Source organism: Nomascus leucogenys, chromosome 14 (genome assembly GCF_006542625.1).
Source record: "Nomascus leucogenys isolate Asia chromosome 14, Asia_NLE_v1, whole genome shotgun sequence".
NCBI lineage: Eukaryota > Metazoa > Chordata > Mammalia > Primates > Hylobatidae > Nomascus > Nomascus leucogenys.
The window spans coordinates 36,892,004-36,904,850 of NC_044394.1; the positions used below are offsets into that span (position 1 = coordinate 36,892,004).

General features: G+C 46.0%; 1 protein-coding gene across 5 annotated transcripts in view; it reads right to left on the reverse strand.

Moving 5' to 3' along the window:
- Window positions 1–2,575: 2,575 nt before the first annotated feature.
- EXOC6B (exocyst complex component 6B) overlaps window positions 2,576–12,847 on the reverse strand; it is a 652,095-nt gene continuing 641,823 nt past the window's right edge. For 2 of the 5 annotated variants that reach the window (XM_030828177.1, XM_030828174.1), the window contains 3 exons: window positions 10,627–10,739; window positions 9,442–9,453; window positions 2,576–6,009 (listed from right to left, as the gene is read on the reverse strand). In XM_030828177.1, coding sequence (XP_030684037.1) covers window positions 5,883–6,009; window positions 9,442–9,453; window positions 10,627–10,739 — 252 coding nt within the window. In that variant the 3' untranslated portion in view covers window positions 2,576–5,882. The remainder of the gene's footprint in view (window positions 6,010–9,441; window positions 9,454–10,626; window positions 10,740–12,847) is intronic. The other 3 variants (XM_030828178.1, XM_030828176.1, XM_030828180.1) reach the window with 2 other exon arrangements.

The window sequence follows — 12,847 nt, forward strand, 5'->3', positions numbered from 1 at the left end:
GACCCATTTACAGGAGGAAATAGACCCATCATTGAGCCTAGAGAATGGGAGAATTGTTTAGGGCCAGAAAAGCGTCTCAATGTTCAGATTCCATTCCTTTTCTGGAGCTTTGGAAAGAGGAAGGTCATAGCTTGGGCTTGGAAGTTACACTTAGCAGTGGGTTCAGACTGGTAGGAGGGGGGCTGCTGTCTTGGGTCCGATTCTGGGCCCCCAGCCGGCCCCCACCCTGAGGGGATAGAAGCTTCTATCTTCTCTAGGGGCTGGCCAAGGAGGGGGTGCCCCCCGCAAGAGGCCCATCCATTACCATCACAACAGCTGATGTCACAGACCCTACAAAGCAGCTGGGGCCCCAAATGCAGGGTAACCCTAACCCCACGAGCGATTGAAACAGATAGAGGGGTAGCTCTCCCACACAATGCCTGGCCCTCACTCCTCTCCTCCTCCTCCTTGCACTTCCTCAAGAGCCTTTGTCTTCTGGTCCCTAGGGCCTGTAGCCTCTCTCGTTCCCGGCAAACTCTGTCCATTAAATTCAAAATGAGGCCTCTGGGGAAAGGGTTTGGCACTTTCTTTCCCTGCCTCCTCTTATCTCCCACCAGCTATTCCCCATCTGCATCTGCCTGGCAGGCAGATAAGAAGCCCAGCTGTGAGAAAAGGGGCAAGGTGGTGACTGCTTCACATCCTTCCCTGGGCTGTTTTGATTTGCTTTGTTTTTCTGCCTCGGAGCACCCTACAGGGTTGCTGGTCCCTCTCTGGACAAGGCCTTGGGCCGGAAGTCATAACAGTCAGTGCTGAGGCTGTGGGAAATGTTCTGGGGTGAGTCAGGTTGTTTGACTGTGACGGCCCAAGTCTCTGTAATGAACTCTGTCATCTCCCCAACCAGCTGGAAGCCTCCATATTTTCAGGAGTGCAGAGTCCTCCTGTTCCCCCTCAGGACCCCAGCATGCTGAGAGAAAGCCAGGAGCAGCGGTTTCACCGATCTTTAGGTGTGACATGGGGTTCAGGGGGAGGCTGCTGGAGAAGGTGGGTGGCAGACCAGCAGGGCTTGAAAAATCTGTCAGAGCTCTATGAGGCAGGGAGAAGAGTCACTGCTTAGAGCTTCTGGCTTTCCCCCACGGGGAGAGCTACATGTCCGAAGGGATTTGGTTATTATTCAGTACTTTAGTCATGAATCTTTCATAGACATTGATGAAAGCCATGAACTTTCTTTCCAGAAAAAAATGGGTAGCATGCACACATGCATGCAAACACACACACACACACATCTGCGAGGGTTCTTGGACACCTGGTTAAGACCTCCCAATAGAAGAAGGTATAAGTTTTGGCACCAAAGCGAGAGTAGAGAAGGTTCCATGTAGTGTTGAGGATAGGCTGTCCTCAGAGCCAGGCGGCTGGCTGATTTGAAAGACGTGTCCTTCTGTTTCATATACAGGTGCTTGGGGGGCATGGCTATCACCAACCCTGAAGTGGACTTGGGGAGAGGATGTCAGGAGGCAGAGAAGCCCTGGACACTTTTGTCCAGCTCTCAGCCATGAGGCACGCTGTGGAATTGGAAGGTAGGGAGGAAAAGGCCTTAAATATTGTATGTGTTATTGCTCAATTCGATACTGGCTAAGCATTTTGACCTTCCACAGCTCATTTACACTTCACAACAAACCTGTAAATTGGAGACTACCAGTCTGCTTTCATGGATGAGGATGATGATATTTAGGGAGTGCGTTTAGTAATTGTTCAAGGTCAGGGGCTAGTAAGTGGCATTGCAGAGATCAAAGCCCAGGTCTCGGGCATGAAAGCCCAGTTGCAGTAGTCAGGTTTCCTACTGAAGAAAATTGTTTCTAGTCTATTCCCATTGCCTATGTGCAAGCCTGGAGGGCAAGCAGGCTGGGTGTTGCCACACTGGCATTGCTGGTCTTACTTACCATGGTTCCAGATGTGCCTAGGAGGTTCTTCATTACATCCCAGAACATACCAGGCTCATGCCAACATTGTACTCTAATGTGGTCTGCACGAAAAATACTCATTCCTATGACATAACAAAATTTGACTTGCATTCCTTCGAGGCCCAGCTAATTAACATTCTGCTTCTTCTGAGCTGTCTTTTCTAACCAGACCCTTTCCTTCACCAGGCCAGGAGGACTGTACCCCTCCTACACTGAGTCTAAAACAGGCTCATCTCTCCCTTTTCTCCAGCCTGGCTTTGTTCTGGATAATCCTACATCACTCCATCTTGACTGGGAGCCTTTCCTTGGCAGGGCTAGTGTTCAACATTGGGTTCCAAGTTGTCTAGCCCAGTGCTCCACATAACTCAAGTATTTCAAAAAGTTCTTCTTGATGATGATGCCAGTGTTAGCTGCATAAGCAGGAAAAAACCTAACCCAGGGGTTAGGGATGTTTCCAAGGCCACAGTACCGCTCCTTGCCTTGTGTGGAAGGTAGGCTTTCTCTTCGCCACTAGGCTCTCGCCTGCTCTAGTCCTCAGTCCAGCTGAGTGGGGATGCAATGTCAGCCATCCAGTTCACCAACCACAGCTGCACTGTGCAAAAGGGATGGAAGAACAAAATACCCATGAGACAACACCGTGGCTTTTGAAACAGGTATGTAGGCTTTCTTGTTTAATAGCAGTTAAAAGAGGAAAATGTACAAGAGGAATAAACATGCTCTTTTCACAGAGGAGCTTTCCCATCTGTATCAGTAGCTTTACAAGTAAGTTTGAGAGAAAAAAGTTCCCTTTAGAGTTAAAAATGGACTTTCCTAATTTTCTCTATAAGTGTGCAACTATCTGCAAAATAAAAACGCCATTTCCAACACCTTTGTGAAAAGTAATTGTGAATGCAGGCAAAAAAAAAGAAGAAGAAGAAGAGGCAATTGCAGTCAAGAGAGGAGTCCTGGGAGAAGGGAGGCTAAGGTAGGGGAATTTCTGTAGCAGTTCCTAGAGAGTGTGCTCAGAGGCCTCATGAGGAAGGTCATGGCCAAAGCCAATCTTGGGAGATAAAAGGCCGTGGGTCTGGGACTTGCTGAGTAAGCACTTGCCAAGTGTACAGTAAGGCTAGACTGACTTGGAGGACTGGTATGCAATGAGAACACTGGGCAATGCACCCTGGAAGCTGTACCTTCCCTTTGCCAACAGGATCTCACTTCCTGGTTCCCATTTTCAGGTCCTGTTCCTCCCTACCTGCAACAGCTTCATTTATAGCCTGCTCAAAGAGATTTTCCCTATGAATGTTAAAATGATGCAAGCAGCCTCTATTACTACTGAAACCTAATACAGTCCCAAACTGGACTGTCCCTTCAAGAATATAGACCTGGTTTCCCCAAGAACTTGGCCAAGGGTTCATCCTGACCAGAAGCCATATAGGCTTCTAGCCATCTGTGTGCTTGCCCTCTTATTGAGGCCCTCCATGGTACTTCTACATCTCTAGGAATTTGAGGCCATATCTGAGGAGTCTGATGGGTCTGGGCACATATGCTTTGCACAAGTCCTCTCAAGGGTTCGCCCAGCTACAGGTTATAGACAAAACTAAAAACATCCCACTTTTCTACTTCAAAAACTTGACATTGCTGGTCCCTGTTTTTACCTTCCCTGGCCTACCAAGAGTATGTCTCTAGATACAACTCAGTAGCTGCATGTTGCTTTTTGTTAGATAAGGTGAAGGCAGACTAAGAATGGAGAGAAGATATATCAAAGGGTCCATCTTTATATCTTGAGCTCGAATAAGCTTTTTCTTTCATGGGACTTCTGTGCAGAATAACCCCTATTCCTCCACCTTGTTCACCTTTTCCTCTATAGCACAGTTCTTCCAAGGCAGAGGTTTGAGACCAGACCAGCAATGATGATCCTCTAAAAAGACAAACACTGTGGCATGCTTACACATCTCTCCATTTCCACTTCAAAGTCTCTCAGCACTTAAAGCTGAAGAGATCTTGCTGCAAACTGGGTACTAGCAAAGAAAAGTGTTTTGAACTCTTCTCAAGCAATAGAACTTCAGATTAATATAATCGTTTCTCACTTGTTTCAACAAAGATGAGAGCTTGGCGATGCCATTTTGGCTCCTGCCTTCTCTTGGCTTATCAAGTTCTGGGTGGCAGTGCTCATCCCTTACCCTCATCCTGAAACCCTGGCCAACCACCCAGCCCTCAGGATGAGCCTCAGAGGCGTCTGTGAGCTCACATGTAGCCTGGTCTCTCCAGCTTTGAGGAAGTTTATATGTCTGTGTGCACATCCTCTTCCCCATGACTATCAGGATATGATAGGATATGGTGAGGTAGGGGGGGGTTGGGGAGGGGGAAGGAAGTACTTCCCTCCCCAGAAGCAACTCAGTAGCTGACAAGGGTAGTGAAGAATTCTGTTTGATGAGTCTCTCCTCCCACCAATCCAAGCTGGAAATGTCTCTGTGGCTTATTTGTCATTGGTGATGCACAATTATACTCTTGCCAGTAGCCATCTTTCTGCTACTTGCCAGTAGCATCTTTCTGAAGTGTCTTAAAGTACAGTTTCCCCCGACTGACCTCATAGCAAAGCCCTTGCATTAAGTCTCAGGAGTCCATCTGGGACAATGAGTGCAGCCTCCAAGCTAAGCTGCTCCAGGCTTTAGAGTTTGGAGGACAGGATTATAGGCAATCTTTCTCAGACAAAGCCAAAGATGGCTTTGGGGATCTCAAAAGAGGATGGGAACCTTGGGCTTGAGCAACAAAATAATATCTAGGATATTATTTAGTGAAGGACAGTTGGGCCAGAGGCAACAAGCCACAAGCCACGGTTGGCTCTGTCAATTTTATGGTAATAATGTCTCCATCCCTAGAGGCATCCAGTCCAGTCATGGCTGCCCCCACAGTGCAGAGCTGGTGACATTTCCTTAAAGATGATAGCCAAAAAGCTGGTTTTAAAACATAAAGGAACAATCCCAACTAATCCTCAGGTTTCACCTAAGGGTAAGGTAAGGGCCATTTTTAGGCTTCTGAAATCTGAACTATTTCAATGGCATTACTGGAGAAGGCTAAGTCTGAAACACCCTGTGAAGGCCTACGGAAATAACTGTTGATTTATGTTCTGAACCAAGTGCTCTGACTGTGAATGAAGGAAATGAGATGAACAGGGAAGGGATTGGGTCTCTGATTCCATGAAAACTGGCTTTCAAGATCCAGAAAAACTCTTCGAGTTGAGACTCAACACTCCTAGAGTTGGGGCAATATGCAGTTAAACATGGGATCCAATTATTACCGCTCTGTACTTAGCTGTATCCTGCCCCAGGAAAATTTGCAATAAAAGCCTCGGGTTAGATCAGGCTAAAGAAACTGCCATTCTTGGCGGATCGTAATGAAGCTGTCATCTTGCCATATGCCATGCTTGTTCACAAGCCAGTGAAAGTAAGTAGACTGAGGAGATGACCCTCCAGAGCTGCCCTTAGTGTACTAAATAGTAATGTTTGCCAGGCCCTTTCCTTGCATTGAGAACAATCAGCCTCATCTATGCGGTGAATGGGCATCCGAGAGTGAACAGGACATATTTTAGTATCCTTTTGCTTACTCGCTCTACCTCCCAGTACCAGATACCCACTTTTTATGGTTCCTAAGCCCCAGACCTAAGCTTTAGAGCCATGGATGAAAGGTGGTTCATCACTGTGGGATTGATGATACCACCATCTCTAAGATAACACAGATAGTGTAGTAATAACTTCCCCTGAGTCCCAGCCTAGCAACATCTCATGTACTTGCTTATTCTTGTGCCTCTTTTACTATAGGGAAATGTTATGTGAATACTGCACAGGGGTTAATAAAAAAATACATATGCTCTCTTTGAAGAAGAATGCACAAATGCAGGGTCAGCTGGGGCTGGATCCCAGACTAGGGGGCTGCAGCAGGTTGCCTCTGTGGGTCCGGGGCCACCCTTCATGAGTGGTGGCTGCTGATGAGTCCTCGGAGCTGCTTGGCCACAGTGTCAATGAGTTTCTGCTTGTCTCGCTCATTTTTCCGAAACTGTGCAAACATGTTGTTCTTGCGGCTAGTATCCTTCATCCTAAACAGAGAAGGAAAGAAAGAGGGCAACATGTTTGAGGAAACAATGGTGGAAGGAGAACCTGCAGGAAGCAGGATGGCAATGCATCTTAACCACTACCCAGAGTAATGAGAGAGTCCAGAATATCTCCACTATTAGGCCCACACTCATCTACTCATCAGGAAGCTGGCATTCTGGCACCTACAGCCCTCCCAACTTCAGTCACCTTTGGAAACTAGTCAAGACCCAGTTTTGGAGGGGCCAATCTCCTTATCCCTTATACTTGCTCCATCTAATACATTCTCTTCTGTCAGCAGGTATGTACCTGTTATAGGTGTCTGGGACAGGGAACAGCTCTGCTGGTCAATAAGCCCTTATAGAATGTCTAGGATCCACTCATTACGTCATGAACCTACTAAATCCTGATAGGACCTTTGAGATAATATTTGAAAGGTAAAGCAGGAAAAGTGTTCTTACCTAGCAATTCCAACAGAATATGAATAACTGAAGGCCACTGTGTATTTCTAAACCTCACTCTAGCTGGCTACTCTATCCTATCCCTAACAAAACTAAGGGCCTGACTGACCTTTTTCATTTTGTCTCAGGGTAAAGGCACATAGGCGGTGTGGTGGCTAAGAGAGTATGGTGCTGAGGAAAGCATGTGCCAAATGGCTGGGCCATCCTTTCACTCCATAAACCAGAGCTTTTTACATGAGAAGCCTTTGAGTTCTCAATGGCTGTCTGTACCCCTGGACCTTTGACCTCTGGGTCATGCTAAAGCTTCATAGATGGCGTATTCCTAGAACACAAACCATGGGCAATTCTGGCCAGTGGTTCTTTCAGACAGAGAGCCCTAACTGGGAAACCTGGACAAGAAAGTCAAGACTAGGCTGAGATGGTCACAGAACCCCCAAGTCTGACTAAGCAACTATGACAGAATTCAGGAATCTGCGATTCCCTGCAGAGGGCCCACAACCCCTGACATCTATTGGTGGCCACTAACTCTTGTCCTAGCTGCTGCACACCAGACCCATATCCCACAGCTAGTTCCAGTGTTAGACAATTGAGAACATGCCAAGACAGATTTCTCTCTGGGATAGGGGCAGGCCAGTCTTCACCAGAGTTGGGCCAGCCCTCTGACTTCACTGCTCCCTGGGCTGTATGGAGACAGGCTAGAAGAGGGGAGGGAAGGAACATGGCACCGGGCTATAAATTGTCCCTAGGCATATTTTCCAGGGGCCTTTGGGCCAATCCTGCACCATTTTCTCCCCCACTGTGGGTGGCCCTTTGCAGAGGAGCAGATTAGAGGCCAGTGAGTCAAAAAGCCAGAGATCCCACAGGGGCATTTATGTTTGGTATATATGATATAAATTTACAATATATATATTCCATAAGGGCATTATATGTAGCAAGAAGGTTCTAATGAGCACCACAGATGTATGGCTCTGGCTAACAGTGATAGCTACAAACTAATTAAGAATTATCTCGGCTGGGCACAGTGGCTCACGCCTGTAATCCCAGCACTTTGGGAGGCCGAGGTGGGTGGATCACGAGGTCAGGAGATCGAGACCATCCTGACTAACATGGTGAAACCCCGTTTCTACTAAAAATACAAAAAAAAGGGCCAGGCATAGTGGCAGGTGCCTGTAGTCCCAGCTACTCGGGAGGCTGAGGCAGGAGAATGGTGTGAACCTAGGAGGCGGAGCTTGCAGTGAGCCAAGATCACACCATTGCACTCCAGCCTGGGTGGCAAAGCAAGACTCCATCTCAAAAAAAAAAAAAAAAGAATTCTCTCACTGATCTAAGCTCAAGAGCCTTCAGGCTGGAATTACTCATCAAGCAAACTCAGAACACTGAATATAAGGTACGACCACGCGCATGTGGAGGCCTGTGGTTGGAGGGGAAGAAGAAGGGGAAGTGACTGCGCTAGTTGAAGAGAAAGCACGAGGGTTCTTAAGACTCTGATAATTACTGTATTTGTTCCCTAACACACTAGTTGCACAATTATGTTTGTAGAACTGGCCTAGTTTTAGATAGTTCCAAAGAAAGATTCCCTTTCCTCTGCTGGGTATACAATATATCTAAACATTAACAACAACACAAAACAAACAAAAAGAAATAAAGAAAACCACTTGCTATATTCTTAGGACATTTAGTTTAATATCCTACATTATCATTAATTTCATGACTCCTGGAAGCAGCTGAGAGACAGGCAGCCCACTGGCTTTCGGCTCCCACAGGGAAGCTCCTGTAATATCTAGGAGTAAGAGGGTAGTCTTTGGCCACAAAGGCTAGAATTTCTTGGCCATTAAGACCTGGAGTTGGAACGAGGCACTGTAAAGATAAACTCAAGTACCCTGAGGGCTAATGGTGGCCTGCTGGTTTCTACTCAGGAATGCTCCAAAAGCAAAAGTCAGCCCTCCCACCTTCAATCCCACTCGAAAGCCCAGTATCCTGTTCTACTTTATTACAGCTATGGCCACCTCTCAATGATGCAGGGGCCACTTCTTTTCCCTAAATGTCTTTAGCAGGTCTTTCGTCTTTCTGTTTCACCCTGCCAAGAAGGGCCAGGTTGAAAAGGAGAGTCAAGATTTGATGGTAGAGCTGGCTGTGGAAAAGCAGGAATAGGTCAGGTAAAGGGGTCAATTCCTATGAGGCTGGGAGATACGGATTATAGTGATCTGGATGCCCTTTGCTCTGCTGTGTTTGGAAGGAAGCTTTTAAACTCTTCTGATTGCTAGGGCTAAGCACATAGCTTCTTTACTGGCCAACGCTCCAGAATGATAGGGAGAGGCTAATTATTTTATACTATTGTTGAGCCATAGGAAGTGGATGAGCCAGTATTTCCTAGATCCAGAGATTCTTGGGAATGGAGGAGTAAAGGACTGCTGAGAGAAGTAAATAACTGAAGGGAATCCCAGAGCCCATTTGAAGGACACATATGACCACTAAATATGACCATTTAAGCACCAACTCAAAGGTCAAAGTGTTCCCTTCTTTCAGCTTGGCACCAAGAACTGTGGGATTAAGACTTGCCTCTAATAAAGGGTATTCTATAAGAGATGCGGGTTCTAGATTTTAAAGCCACCAGGAGGTAGGGGAGGCTGCTGAGGAGCTCCCTTTGGTCAGGGCTTTATTTCAGGCCCCACACTAGCAAGACTATTGAGTGTGCCAAGAAGCTGAATGGGAACAACCCTTTACCTGGCACAATGGGAGAAAATCCCTGCCACCACTCCCAGCCCCAAAGGAATTAGTAAGCCAAGGGTCACTCTAAGGGCCAAGGATAGAGAAGGCAGCCAGCCAGTTGGCACCAGGCTGGTTTAGTAGATTAGTATGTCAGGGCGGGGACAACTCAGAGGCTAGGGATTTTAGTGTAGTCATTAGTGTCAATGAGGAAACCAGAAGGACTTGCCTCAAAGTGATGGAAAAGGCCCAAGTGAATAATATACTTACTCTCTAGATATCCTAGGGCAGAAGGTCAGTGGGAGAGAGAACCATGGGAAACAAAGTTAAAATGGAAACATCAATCTCTGACGTGGTCAGGAGAAAACTGCAGTCTGAGTTTTTAGTCTCTTGGCTCCAAATACATACCCCTGCATCATGCTCTTGCCTACCCTTCACCTCTTCCCCTTTTCTCCCCCTTTCATATTACATAGTAAGAAGGATAGACTTTGACCTCTCCTTCTGCTTAAGGCTCCACTCTGACTTCCTGGACTCTAAGCCTTGTCTTCCTGGGATTTAAGACATGGTTGACTGGCCATATATGTAGACTTCCTACACTGCCTAGATGCAGGGCATTCTTCCAAGTAGCTGGGGATTAACTCGTTTCTCAGATTTCAAGAGAAACCTGCCTTTTTATATGGGTCTTGGTCTCTGACCTGCCAGCTCTCTAATAGATTAGCAAAGCCAGAGCCAGGCTGTAATACATAGCATTTCCCAGCTTCTGGGTGACATATTTGTTAGCCCTGAGATTTCCTGGAGCTGCCTAACCTACTTTCAGTGGTAGCACCTCTGCTTCAGAGAGGCTACAGCTCTGTGGCAGGGAACCCTCTGCAGGCTAGTGACTGCTTAAGGCAAGAATTAGACACCTTCTCCAACACAGCTTTGTGGGATAGTCAGCACAATAAAGCTCAGTCTGGTAGGGGGTGGGAGTTGGGAACAGATGAAGGTTTCAATAATTCTAAATAATTTCCAGGGATTCTCTACTAGGAACCAGAGAAGCCATCTGTTCTGTGGAGTTGCACTATCCATCATCATACCCCAGATGACTAGGGCAGCCTCATTCTGTTCACCAGGCTGGCCTGAGCCCCAAACCAAGCCATTTTTTTCCTTCTCTTGCCATCTCTAGTAAGAGACACTAGTAAGAGACCCATTAAACTAGAAGGTAATGTCAGAGTCCAATTCTGATCCATACTTGGCCTAGCTTGTTGGGGGCTCAGGAATTAATAAGCCACAGGAGGAAGACTGGCCTGCCAAGTCCAGTGATTGAGATTGCTGACAGCACCCATGGCCTATGGCAACTTCCAGAACAAGGCTATCTTTCAAGGTATTGGCAGTGGCAAAATTATCTTCTATGTCAACCCCCAATCCCTGTCTCCCCATCTCCCAACACAGACCACTGGACTAGGTACTACTCACTTCTCAAGCAGGGTCAGAGCAGTCACTGGGTTTACCCGGAGGTACTTGCAGTTGGGCTGACCATAGTCAGCAAGGTAGGTTGACCAATCCCACTGGATGAAAAGATCCAAAAGCTGTAAAATATCCAAACCCCACCCCAGGGATTAGACAGACAAGAAAAACCAAGATTCCAGAAACTTCATCATCCTTCACTACCAGCTAATAAATTGGATATATAAAAATTAAAATGTAATAAGAAAAAGAACAGCTACAGACTATTCTTTCAACCAAGAAAATAAATGAGTAAACATTAGATGGCAGACTTATCTCTGCCATAAGCAGTATGGAAACGTTGCTAAGACTATATGCCAGCAGTTAGCTCTCAAAGGCAACCCTGTAAAGAAACTAACATGGGACTGAATCAAATATGATAATAATATCATAATAATTATTTACTTACTCATTTGATAAATACTTATCAAATGCCTTCCACATGCCAAGAACCATTCTCAGTATTCAACAAAGAACAAATAAAGGTGGATGTAGTCCAGAGCCACATATGCAATTGTTTGAACTTCAAGGTTAAAAGGTCTGGGTTCAAGTATCAGTTTTGTGACTTGCTGTACTGACTTAGCCCAAGTGACTTAGGTAATACAGACATATACACATGCCTATATACAAATAGGACACACAGATAACACAGAAACACTGAACCAAGGCGTAAATGGATCATGTAGCATTTATAAGAGGCAATATGTGTTATGTCTATGCAGACACAGGCTAAGAAGATGAAATCAGGGCCATAGTAGATTAGCCCATGATTGAGGACACAGAGTCTAGCTAGAATTGGGTTATGAGTGTTGAAGAGAAGTGCCAAGAGCTAGATGTGTGAAAAGACAATGAGAGCTTTCTGAGGGTGAGTTGAGTTCTGACACTGGGGAGATTTTGACTGAGAGAAACTAAACTTTTGTCAAAGGCTTTCCTTCCCAGTCAGTTTTAGCCTCAGACATCACACTAACAAATATTCAAAAATTGTAACTAAGCAAAACAAACAAATAAAAGCTTCTAGAAGGGGCACAGTCCCAGACTCACATCACTGCATAGAGGGAGAACCCTCACAGTACTTTTTGACTCAAGACATTCTCCATTTCTCCCATTCCAGGAGATAGGTAAGTGCTGATGAGGACAAGTAAATGGCTGGCTGTGCAGAATAAAGGCAGAGAGGCCAAGAGTGCCATCATATCCAGTGCCAGAGCCTGGGCTCTAGGCACACCTTCCTGCATGTCTGTCTTCACTGTGCAGCTGGGCAAACAGGCAGTATGGGCCTTGCCCTATTTGGCCAACTCTCCACTTCATCCAGTTTCTTACAATAGCTGTTATGAACTTCCTGAAGCAGGATGGGAATTGGCTGAAGTCCCAAACCTAGAACTGAGAAAAGCCCCTAAACCCTCAGCCAAGAAAGGGATTTTAGAGATGAGAGAAGGAGTGGGGGAGAGACAGGCACGCTGGTTGGTCTGGGCCAGGATGGTCCCAAAGGGCCCCTCAGGCCATTTTCAGGTCATGCCTATTTTCACTGGCAAGTTAAAAGGCTTCTACCACTTCCTTCTGCTGACCCAAGGCCTCAGAGAGTTATCCTTTAGAAGAGAATTTCCCTTGACTTTCTACTCTAGCATCAGTATTTCTTTCTTTCTTTTTTTTTAAATTATACTTTAAGTTCTAGGGTACATGTGCACAACATGCAGGTTTGTTACATATGTATACATGCGCCATGTTGGTGTGTTGCACCCATTAACTCGTCATTTACATTAGGTATATCTCCTAATGCTATCCCTCCCCCTCCCCCCACCCCACGACAGGCCCCGGTGTGTGATGTTCCCCTTCCTGCGTCCAAGTGTTCTCATTGTTCAGTTCCCACCTATGAGTGAGAACATGAGGTGTTTGGCTTTTTGTCCTTGTGATAGTTTGCTCAGAATGATGGTTTCCAGCTTCATCCATGTCCTTACAAAGTACATGAACTCATTCTTTTTTATGGCTGCATAGTATTCCATGGTGTATATGTGCCACATTTTCTTAATCTAGTCTATCATTGATGGACATTTGGGTTGGTTCCAAGTGTTTGCTATTGTGAATAGTGCCACAATAAACATATGTGTGCATGTGTCTTTATAGCAGCATGATTTATAATCCTTTGGGTATATACCCAGTAATGGGATGGCTGGGTCAAATGGTATTTCTATTTCTA